The sequence below is a fragment of the Chrysoperla carnea genome, chromosome 1 (assembly GCF_905475395.1).
Source record: "Chrysoperla carnea chromosome 1, inChrCarn1.1, whole genome shotgun sequence".
In the NCBI taxonomy this organism is placed as follows: Eukaryota; Metazoa; Arthropoda; class Insecta; order Neuroptera; family Chrysopidae; genus Chrysoperla; species Chrysoperla carnea.
In genome coordinates, this window is record NC_058337.1 from 32,082,368 (window position 1) to 32,093,199 (window position 10,832).

Sequence of the window (10,832 nt, forward strand, 5' to 3'; positions counted from 1 at the left end):
GGAAGGGAGCAACGAGCTTGGCGGGTGAGTGCAGCAAGCGCCATTTTTAGGATGTGACGTCACCGGATGTACTATATTATGAATGACAAACTAATTTTCAATATTATTTTCATTTACAAAAGTTATTTATATAAATATATTTATTGTACCAACATATAATTATTTACTTATCACTTCTATTTCTCTAATCTTTTATGCTATTATTGTATTTAAACTATACCTATTACACACTTTACTAATTTAAATTTCAGCGGGATACAATATGATTAATTAAAAATATATTAATTTTAATGAATATGTTAATTTTACTCAAATAATAATTATGATTTTGGTTTTAATTTATTTTAATAAATTCGTCGTAATTAAAATATGTTTACTTAATTGATTTTATATAAATTTGTACAAGAGTAAAACGAATAATCTCGATTTTTTAATATCTAAATTCTAAAAACGCTATTGTGGTGAACTGTACAACATTATGTTATGAATTATGATTAAAATATAATTTTATAAAAGTTAATAAATTTAAAATATTTAATGATTTAAGTGTTAAGTTTGTTATTTGAAATTAATTATAAAACATGAGTAATATATCACCATTTGGGGCAAAAAACCCACCATGGGCCAGAGGTACAAATAATACAACTGGAGCAATGGTCAATCAAGCGAATACTTTACAACAACAGCTACTAACACAAAATGCATTGGGTCAAATGGGCGCCACGGGAATGGTTCAATATCAACAGCCGCAAGTTTTTCAAACCCAACTTGGTATGCAACAACAAAATTTAGGCTTAGGTATATCCCAATTAGGTAATGCTGCTATATCAATGGCCGGTGGAATGGGATCTCAAATAACAAATCAAATATTTTCACAAGTGGGAGCAGTTACGTATCCTACGCCAAGATCATTGAATCCAAATACTTTCCAAACTAATAACATGACACAGGATGCTAACATGCAAGGAGGCAATAATAGCTCTAAGCAACGAGTTTTTACTGGCACAGTTACAAAAGTTCATGATAATTTTGGATTCGTCGATGAAGATGTATTTTTCCAAACTAGTGTTTGTGCCAATGGTTCGAATCCATCTGTCGGAGATCGAGTTTTGGTTGAAGCTTCATTTAATGCCAACATGCCATTTAAATGGAATGCTACACGTATTCAAGTTTTACCTACAACGGGACAAGTTACATCGCGACATACGTCTAGTCATAACTCAAAAGGTTTTTCATCTAACAATTCATATAACGCAGTCCCTCCACCAAATGAAAATTCAAACAGTAGTTACGGAAGTGCCTCTAGAGCTTCACAAAGACCAAAAACGCTTGGGGGACGTGGTAGATCTCGAGAACGATCTAGAGATGATGAAGATATTGATCGTAACAAACGGCGAAGAGATGATCGAGTTCGTGATCGTGAGGAAAAAGAAAAGCGAGTTTCCCCGCCAAGACGACGATCTCGATCTCCAAAGCGAACTAGGCGACCTGTTATTGTACCACGATATATGGTTCATATACCAAAAATCGCATTAGATTTGTAAGTAATCTTTAAATAAATAATTCATGCAATAATATTTAATTTTTTAATTTCAATTTGTTTAGATTTAGTGCTGATTATTTGGAAATACGTCGTAGATATGCCAATTTGTATGTTCCATCGGATTTTTTTTCAAGTCATTTTCGTTGGGTTGACGCTTTTCCACCTAATGCTCCATTTACATTGAATAAGCCTTGTTCATTTCATATTATGTACAAGGATGTGGATCCCGTAACAGAAAATAATGCTGTATTAGAACCACCAGATGCAGACTACTTATTTTCTGCTAAGGTATTTTTTAAATTATATTTCCTTAATAGAAAACATTTTTTTTTTTTAATATAAAATTTCCCTTTCACTCATTTCGCAGATCAATGTTTATATTACAAATACGTATTTCGATTAAGCTAATAATATTCTTCGGAAAGATAATATTGTACCATTTTAGCCGAAATTCGTATTTCTAGTACAAAATTGATTGAGAAATTAGAGTGAGTTCGTAAAATCACCTTAATAGCCCATTTTCACAAATCCATTCGCCATCATGATAACACAAAAAAGAAAAAAGATATTCATATCATATTTTATACCTGTAAACTCCGTGGGCGAGCAACTTGGATCCTATAAAAGTAAATCTTAAACCGTAAGATATAAAAGAAAAGTTTAAAGATAAAGAAAGCTAATTTTTTAAAAACCAACAAATTTTATTTGAAATATTTTTTTATAAACTGTACATTTGCACAGTTTTATCTAATTTAATAATCCTAAGCCGCTCAAACAACAAACATTAATACTCAACTCAATACATGCAACGTTTTCAACCGTTAATTATGTTCGTTGGTATTTCAACTTATTTGATATTTCTTTATAGGTTATGTTGTTAAGTATGCCAACAATGAATGAAGTGTATCAGAAATGTTGCTCGATGGCTGAAGATAAAGAAAAACGAGATCGTGACAGTGAAGAACGAGACTTTATTCATCCAACACGATTATTCAATTTTCTGGTAGGTTTACGTGGAAAAAACGAAACAATGGCAATTGGTGGACCGTGGAGTCCATCATTAGATGGAACTGATCCTGAAAAAAATCCAACTGTGTTAATAAACACTGCGATTCGAACTTGTCGTGCTTTAACTGGAATCGATTTATCTGTTTGTACCCAATGGTAAGTCATCAAGACTAAATCATTTTAATTGCATTTTTGTGAAGGTAATTATTGCATTTAATTGTATCTTATAATGATTATAAAGAAATTTTAAGAGAAATTATTTTATTATCCAATTTATTGTAACAGGTAATTTTTCGATTTCGATTAGGAACGTTTACTTAAATTATGCAATTTTATGGTTTAAGAATAAAACTATTAACGCCAGATTGAATTTGGTACTTTTAAACTAAAATTTACACAATGTTTTTCATTTATGGAAGCATGAGATTTATCAAAATTTTAATCGGATAAAACTAAATTTGATGATTTTAAACAAGTTTCTACCCCGAAAATGAGCTATTGACAATACGATTCGAGATCGTCGGACCATTTTGAAAAGTGACGATTTACACCCTAAAAGAGGGGTACATTTGTATTTTTGTACAGATTTACCTAGAAAATATATAAACAAAAAATTTTTGTTAAACATATAAGTCTATTTACGCCAGATTGTATTTGATAATATTTTTAAAATATAAAACTTACACAATATCTTATTTCATCCTGAATATAAACATTAGATTCGCAATTCGAGGTTGTCGGATCATTTTGTTTAAAAAGTGGTAATTGCTACTTTAAAGTTTTACATAAAACATACATGATTAAACAAAAATTTTTTATTTTAATAATTGAAATCTATAATAAGTAGGGAAACGCGATTAGCCGTAATTTCGTTCCAGCTTTAGACGCGAAATCACTGCAAAAGTGATTTTAAAAAAAATTCTAATTCATTTTAAGAATTAGAATTTTTACTTGAAAAACACAGTTGATTAAGAAAAATACGATAGGAGAACGATAAAAGCAGTAAGTATACGTAAAATTTAGACCGCTGTGTCTGTGATTGATCATATTGTGTTATTTTGCGATTCCCATTTGCCAATTTGTTAATTATTCATAATGAAAATTTAGAAAAACAAATGTTCTCTTGCGTTGAATAAAAACGCGTCACTATCTATTGGCATGGAGCATAATAAGTGGAGAGGATTGTTAAATCGACTGCAGCGCTGTTATAAAGTTTGCAATAAATAATGCGTTTTATTTAAAATATGACTAATTTTCAATCATTTACATGTAAATGGTATAGGTAATGTTAAATTAAAATTATCGAAAAATGACAATTAATTAAACAAATATATTTATTTGGTGACACTACAGACATAAAAAAATTTGTATTTTTCAACCACCACATATATCTGATATTTAGAAAGTGTCGCGTTTTTATTGAACGCAAGCAAGTATACATATTTAAAAATTATTTTGTACATTCCTTAAAATTTTTGAAAACATTAAAAAGCGTTAGATTATTGCTAAAATGTTCATGCACCACGCATATCAAATTTTTTAGGATTCTTTCAATCAACAATTTTAGCAATTCATTAACTTAAGGTATTTTTAACGACATGAGACTAAAAATAGTTTTGTACGAAAAATTTCAAAAATTTAGATTTCAACGTTAGATTTCAAGTTGTAACAAAAATTGTAGAAGCATTTACCGTCTCTGGTAGCTGCTAAAAATTGTCAAACATGTCGATATTTAACACGTAGAATTTAGGAATCCATACTGTTTAGTGGACATTTTTGAACATTTTTAGTTACCGTTTGAACCTGGATAGGATGTAATTTACCGTATCGTTTCCGAGAATACAATAAATAAAGATTACTTTTTGACTAATATTTAGTCTAATCTAGAAGTGAATTGTACAAGCAGCAACGTTGTAAATTCACTTCTGTGCTGTGAACATGTGCTATGATGCTCACAGGTGAGCAATATGTGAAAGTGTGATAATAACCATGAAGGTTATAAAGAAGAAGAACGATCGCTATGTACTAAAGCATTAGCGCACCTGTCCCTGAAAATTTGTAGAATTTATAGTTCATTTTCAGCCACCAGCCGCGCTGTCGTCGGTAAGTAGTATATTAGCGCACAACAGCCCGCATTTAATGATACAACTTAGCGATCCCAGCGCCTCACTTATTTTGTCCATATTTTAGGGACAATATTTTCTATTGCGATCGTTCTCCTTCTTTATAACCTTCATGATAATAACTACAATTTGGAGACCTGTCTTTACTTTCTTTAGAAGATATCGCGGTCTCTCTCACTCCGATAGAAATACCTTAAGTTACTGATTCTCGATTATCAAAGTTTAAGTTTTGTTTGGTTCTTTCTTTTGAAATAGTTCTTTATCATTGATATAAAATGCGATCAGTTTAAATTTTGACCAAAAAAATTCTAATCATTGTTTCTTAGACATGAGTGACAAATATCAAACTAGGTTAGACTTTCAAGAAATTCCAAAAATTTGATATGAGTCGATTAATGACACTTTTTATGTTGCTCGAATTTAAATCAATAAAACCCAAAATTATTTGTTTGAATTATTCAAATTCAGTTTGGATCAATTAAATCTTATAAATTGCATAATGAATAAGTAAATGTTTAAGCTGTATTCACAAAAATTATGAAAATGGACGACGCTGCTATATTGTTTGTATTTAATATAAATGCGTTATTGTCGGTGTGAATGAAGATCAATTGATGAGAAAATGTTTTATGCTTGTTGATGAATTTGAATAGTCTTAGTAGGTTTTTGATAAAAAGATAAAAGGAAAGGAGACTGGCTCACTGCTCTTGTGTGCTGTCATTAGGTACCGTTTTGTGGAGCTGTACTACCGGCGTGGAGAAAGTTTGCACAAGGGCAAAGTGATACCAGCCCGAGTTGAAACAGTGGTCCTATTTCTCCCAGATGTTTGGAGCTGTGTGCCGACTCGCATCGAGTGGGACAGCCTCCATCATAGCTACAAAAAGAAATTGGAGCAGAAACTATGTCCAGCTGAACAACAAGATATTGCTGAAAGCGGCAGTGCAACTACGGCAGATGAAAAGGCACTTCATACATTCTTCTCTCTTTTATATTTTTTCTCTTTTTTTACTTTTAATATAATGTATGCTCAAACCTTTTCTTTAAAATATTAATCCTTATACATCCATATTTTATCCTTTTAAATTTATTTTATCAACAGTTCACGGCGGATTGCTCACTCAATTCTCGGGAACATGGATTTTATGTTTAACTAACTGTTGTTGCATTGTTAGGGCGCATACAATAATGTTAGCTCTACAATACTGATATTCATCACAGATTAGTTCCTAGAAAGTGTACATTTCGCCAAGCAGATCGATCGATCGATATTGATTGCTGATGGACTTATTCCTAATTACTCCTAAATATAATTAGAATACTCAAAAATTGTGGCTTTCACTTCTATTGTGTTGCCTGATTTTTGGGAATATTTTCACAGCGGCATTAGTTGTGTGTTCTAATCGATAAAATTGTTATGTTTACAGGATGATGAAGATGTTTCAACTGAAGAAAAATTACAGCCAACTCATTATTCTGAGTTAGATGTAAAAACAATGAATGTTACGGATTTACGAAACGAATTAAAAGCACGAAATTTAAATTCAAAAGGTTTAAAGTCACAATTAGCTGCTAGATTATCAAAGGTATTGAAAACTGAGGCAGCTGAAAAGAATGATGTTGAAGATTTGGATGGGGATGTAGTTGATACGACGGAAATAATAAAAGAAGAAATCACACCTGTACCGAATGAAAAAGATGAGAAAAAATCAAAGGTAAATTCAACAATTAGCCCTATAATACATTTCTAGAATATAATTTAAATAGTGAACTTTCTTCAAATGGTTTAAAACGTCTTCTTGAAAAATCTGTCTGAGTAAATATGTTAGAGTAACGTTTTGAAGCTTATCTATTAAATTATTATATCAGAATAAAAACTGTCACTATGAATATTATACACCTTAAAATTATATAACATTTATAGCAAATAATAATAATTTTTTATGAGGTTATTAATTTAGAAGTTCTATCGCCTTTAAATTAAATAACAATTATTGTGGAAATCAAGGAATGAAATTATGCAACAATAATTTTTTTTTTTTTTACTTACCACACATAACAATTTTTAACTAAATTCCTAAACAAGATGTTTTTTAGTGATTTTTCATAATTTTCACTCAATTCATAATGTTGACTCAATAGATATAAAAATCGGATTCATTTAATAATTGGTTTGATAGTTTCTGTTTCTTTTGCCTAAAATTCCATACATTACGTAGACCGATTTCAAAAAATTTCTTAGAAAATACTTCTTCGACAATCAAATGAACTGAGTTTTCGTGACTATTGTATCATAATGACTCGAAAAAAATCAAAAATAAAAATTCCGTGATGTTTGTAATTTTTAATTTTAGTCGATTAATCACAAAAAGCATTGGATCCGTAAAATTTTGTTTTGATTTGGATAAAATTCATTAGTACTCCTAAAACAGAAAAACCTATGAGGTAAAATAATACATTTCTAATAATAAATTCGGGAAAAGTAGGATAAACTATACCCGAAATCAGAGAATTTTAAAAGATTTGTTATTATTGTAGTCGTCCCTTATTGGTAGTACTTACAGGAGTTTTTTTTCAGTATTTCTAAAAAAAATTGTTTCTTCATTTAGTTTAAACATAATTTATATTGTATTGTTTAGGAAGATGAAAAAATTGACGAAAAAGAAAAAGCCATTCTGGAAAAACGTTACAGCTTACCTGAAGCACCACATATCATAGTACATCCATCACGAACAGCAAAATCAGGGAAATTTGATTGTACAGTTATGTCGTTATCCTTACTTTTAGATTATCGCCCTGAAGATACAAAAGAACATTCATTTGAAGTATCGCTATTCGCTGAATTATTTAACGAAATGTTAATGCGTGATTTTGGTTTTTATATTTATAAAGCTTTACGTCAAGTACCTGAAAAGCCTAAAGAAGAAAAAGATGATAAAAAGAAGAAAGATGATGAAAAAGATAAGAAAAAAGAAGAAAAAAAGTCATCTAAAGATGAAAAAGATAAAAAAGATGAGAAAGAGAAGAAAGACGAAAAAAAATCATCAAAAAAAGATGATGATGATGAGGATGACGAAGATGAAGATGATGATCGAAGAGATCGTAGTAAACGTTCAACAGATCGTGATCGTGAAAAACGTTCTAAAAAAGATCGTCCAAAATTGATTACTGTTGATCCACATTTATTATTATCTTTTGTTTATTTTGATCAAACTCATTGTGGATACATTTTTGAAAAGGATATTGAAGATTTATTATTTACTTTAGGCTTACAATTGTCACGTGCACAAGTACGAAAAATTGTCTCAAAAGTGATTACACGCGATTCTTTACATTATCGAAAATTAACTGATAAATGTAAAGATGATAAAGATATTATTACAAACACTGATAGTACAAAAAATGATAATAACGATTGTGATACTTTAGCGCTGGGTAACAAAGGTTTATTGCCGATTTTTCAATCTCCAACACTTGCTTCGAATTCAGAGACAGAAAGTAGTAAAAATGATGCTGAAGAAAATAAAACGGTTGATAAACCCGCTGAAGGTATATTTTTTTATATTTATAAGGATTTGACAGTTAACATTAACAAATTGTCTGTATTTTTCGAATTTTATGTCGTTTAGAAGGTATAGAGAAGCGTAAATAGGTCAAAAACAAACTTATCATATGCGTTTTTAGTAATCTCACTTCGTGGAGTGGTTGAAGACAGACAAATAGAGTTAAAATTAACAGATTTATAACTGGTAAAGGTTTTATACCTCTTAATTAATAAAAAAAAAAACTTGGACGGTTATTGGATTGCTATATCGTACAAAATATTTTTAGCCCCTTTCTTTTTTTGTAAACATTTCGAGAATTTATGAATATAGGCAAACATTATGGATTAGAATTTGGCATCAATTTTAAAAACTTTTCTTTTTTTTTAGGTTTTGTAATGTATCAAGGAAGCCTGTTAAATGTTGAAAAATTAATGTGTCAACTTAAACGGATTGATAAAGCATGTACAGAAACTGAAGATCGATTAGTAGAATTAAAAAATGAAAATAAAAAATTACTTGATAAAAATTCACGGGCAAATAGTACCATTAAAGATTTAACAGCCGATTTAAAAGAGTATAAAGAAAAACTCCACACTTCTAATTCATCTCTAGAACGAACAATGGTAAGAAGGATAAAAAAACCAAATTTATTGTTAGAAACTGAATATATATTTTAATTCTAGGCATGTTCAAAACTGTTCCATTCAACGCTAAAAGATATCAAAAAACTAATCGAACCAGTTTTAAATCATAAATTATATACAGAATCATCGTCTTCATCTGATAGTAAAAATAGTCATGAAACACGGTGGAGTGAACCAGAAGAACGAAATTCTTCAAGTAGTAAAAATACAATTAAACAAGAGAAATCAACAACGGCAACAACGGAAACAAAAAAAGTTGAAGTAAAGGAGGAAAAAATGGAAGTTGACAAAAACAATGATAAAGAATCGGTTTGATTATTATTAATAATTTATGCCCTTAATAGAATTGTATGATTATTTTTTAAGATGAAATAAAATTAATTGATGAACCAATAATTGTTTTTATTTAGAAACATAGAAAATACCAAGGCAAAAAAAAACTTTGAAAACTTGTGAATATTAACAAAACAAGGTAGCAGTCTTTAGGCGGCATAAAAGGCAAACAATGACCCAGCGCATTTATTTATTTGATGGTAGCTACTAAAATTTATTTCCTATTTTCGGGCATTTTTCTTAACAAAACTGCTATTACAAATCCTGTAACATTATATCAAATGCTTTGGCTTCAGCTGACTGCTAGAAATATTCAATACATTTTTTATTGAATTTAGAATATTTTTGATTTATTTCTAAAATTTCCTTCAAAGTTTTAGAATTTAAGGAATGAAAATATAATTTGAATAAAAATTAGATCTAAAGGTTGTACCTAATTTTTATTCAAATTATATAAATAAATTAATTGAATTAAATAAGTTTGAATAAAAATTAGATCAGAAGGTACACCTCTGCGTCACATGTGATATATCTTTTTTCTCTAAAATATATTTGGTGATATACATGTGATTTACCTATAAACAAAACCTTAGAATTTTTACTGATTAAATAAATATGGCTAATCAATTGTCCAGATTTTGTGAAGCAGAGATACATACATATACACACTTGCTAGAGCAAATAGTGAATATGTACCTTAGATCGAGAAATTACGTTGCTTTAATAATAAGGCAGTACAAATACAATTTAACTTCGCATTACCTGTATATATGAAATGTATACCTACTAAGTTTAGACCCAAGTTTGTAACCCTTAAAAATATTGATGCTACGAACAAACTTTTGGTATAGGTGTTCATCAAATCATTTAATTATTTCATTTCCAATTGTCTGTCTGTCCGGACGACAGCTCATAAACGAAAAGAGATATCAAGCTGAAATTCTTATAGCGTACTCAGGACAAAAAAAGTTAGTCTGAATTCATAAATGAGCAATTTAGGTCAATTTTAAATATAAAATATGTTCCTAATAAAAAAATAAATAACTTTATTTGAAACATTTTTTTTGTATACATCACGGTTTACCCGCGAAGTCGCAAATTAGATCAAAATTTTGGTATCCATTTTCTCCAAAATTATAAAAGATAAGGAGTTGAACATTTGAAAGTAAGCTTCAACTAGCATAATTGTGGTAGTTTGTTAAACTCTTGCTAATTTATAAGTGATTTAATGAACATCTGTACCAAAACTTTGTTCGTAGCATCAAGATTTCTAAGCGTTACAAACTTGGTAAACTTAGTATACATATATAATATATAAATGGTGTAAAAATAGATCGGAGGTTTAGTGGGAAGTTGACAAGTTTTTTTAATAGCCTCTAATTTATTGTTACAAAAATTTATTTTTAACTCCCGAACTAAAAAAAAGGCGGGTGTTATAAGTTTGGCCGCTATATGTCGGTGTGTGTCTGTCCGTAGCATCGTAGCGAATAAACGGATGACTCTATTTTGCAACGCAAACAAAAATTTTTTATTGTGTTTCAGACGTGGGATGGTCAGCACGATGCCTACCAAAGATAATAGAAATTCTTTTAAGTTTAAAAAAAATTTAATTATGTATGTGCAGAGCCTAATGTAAAAT

General features: G+C 29.7%; 2 protein-coding genes across 2 annotated transcripts in view; one reads left to right on the forward strand and one right to left on the reverse strand.

Annotated features, from left to right (window-relative positions):
• LOC123290676 (peptidyl-prolyl cis-trans isomerase) overlaps positions 1-72 on the reverse strand; it is a 1,464-nt gene extending 1,392 nt beyond the window's left edge. Inside the window, exon 1 of the mRNA XM_044870936.1 lies at positions 1-72. Within this exon, the coding sequence (XP_044726871.1) occupies positions 1-44 (44 nt within the window). The 5' untranslated portion in view covers positions 45-72.
• A 392-nt stretch (positions 73-464) lies between these two features.
• On the forward strand, positions 465-9,253 carry LOC123290675 (cell division cycle and apoptosis regulator protein 1-like). The gene is made up of 8 exons (XM_044870935.1): positions 465-1,540; positions 1,606-1,831; positions 2,412-2,707; positions 5,399-5,636; positions 6,099-6,386; positions 7,311-8,220; positions 8,604-8,839; positions 8,900-9,253. The coding sequence occupies exons 1-8, from the start codon at positions 582-584 to the stop codon at positions 9,173-9,175; spliced, it is 3,429 nt and encodes a 1,142-aa protein (XP_044726870.1). The 5' UTR covers positions 465-581; the 3' UTR covers positions 9,176-9,253.
• The last annotated feature ends 1,579 nt before the right edge of the window (positions 9,254-10,832 follow it).

Coding starts and splice junctions, on each gene's coding strand:
- LOC123290675 (XM_044870935.1), top strand. CDS start 582: ATGAGTAATATATCACCATTTGGGGCAAAAAACCCACCATGGGCCAGA. Junction 6,387..7,310: donor AAGATGAGAAAAAATCAAAG/GTAAATTCAACA, acceptor TGTATTGTTTAG/GAAGATGAAAAAATTGACGA. Junction 8,840..8,899: donor CATCTCTAGAACGAACAATG/GTAAGAAGGATA, acceptor TTTTAATTCTAG/GCATGTTCAAAACTGTTCCA.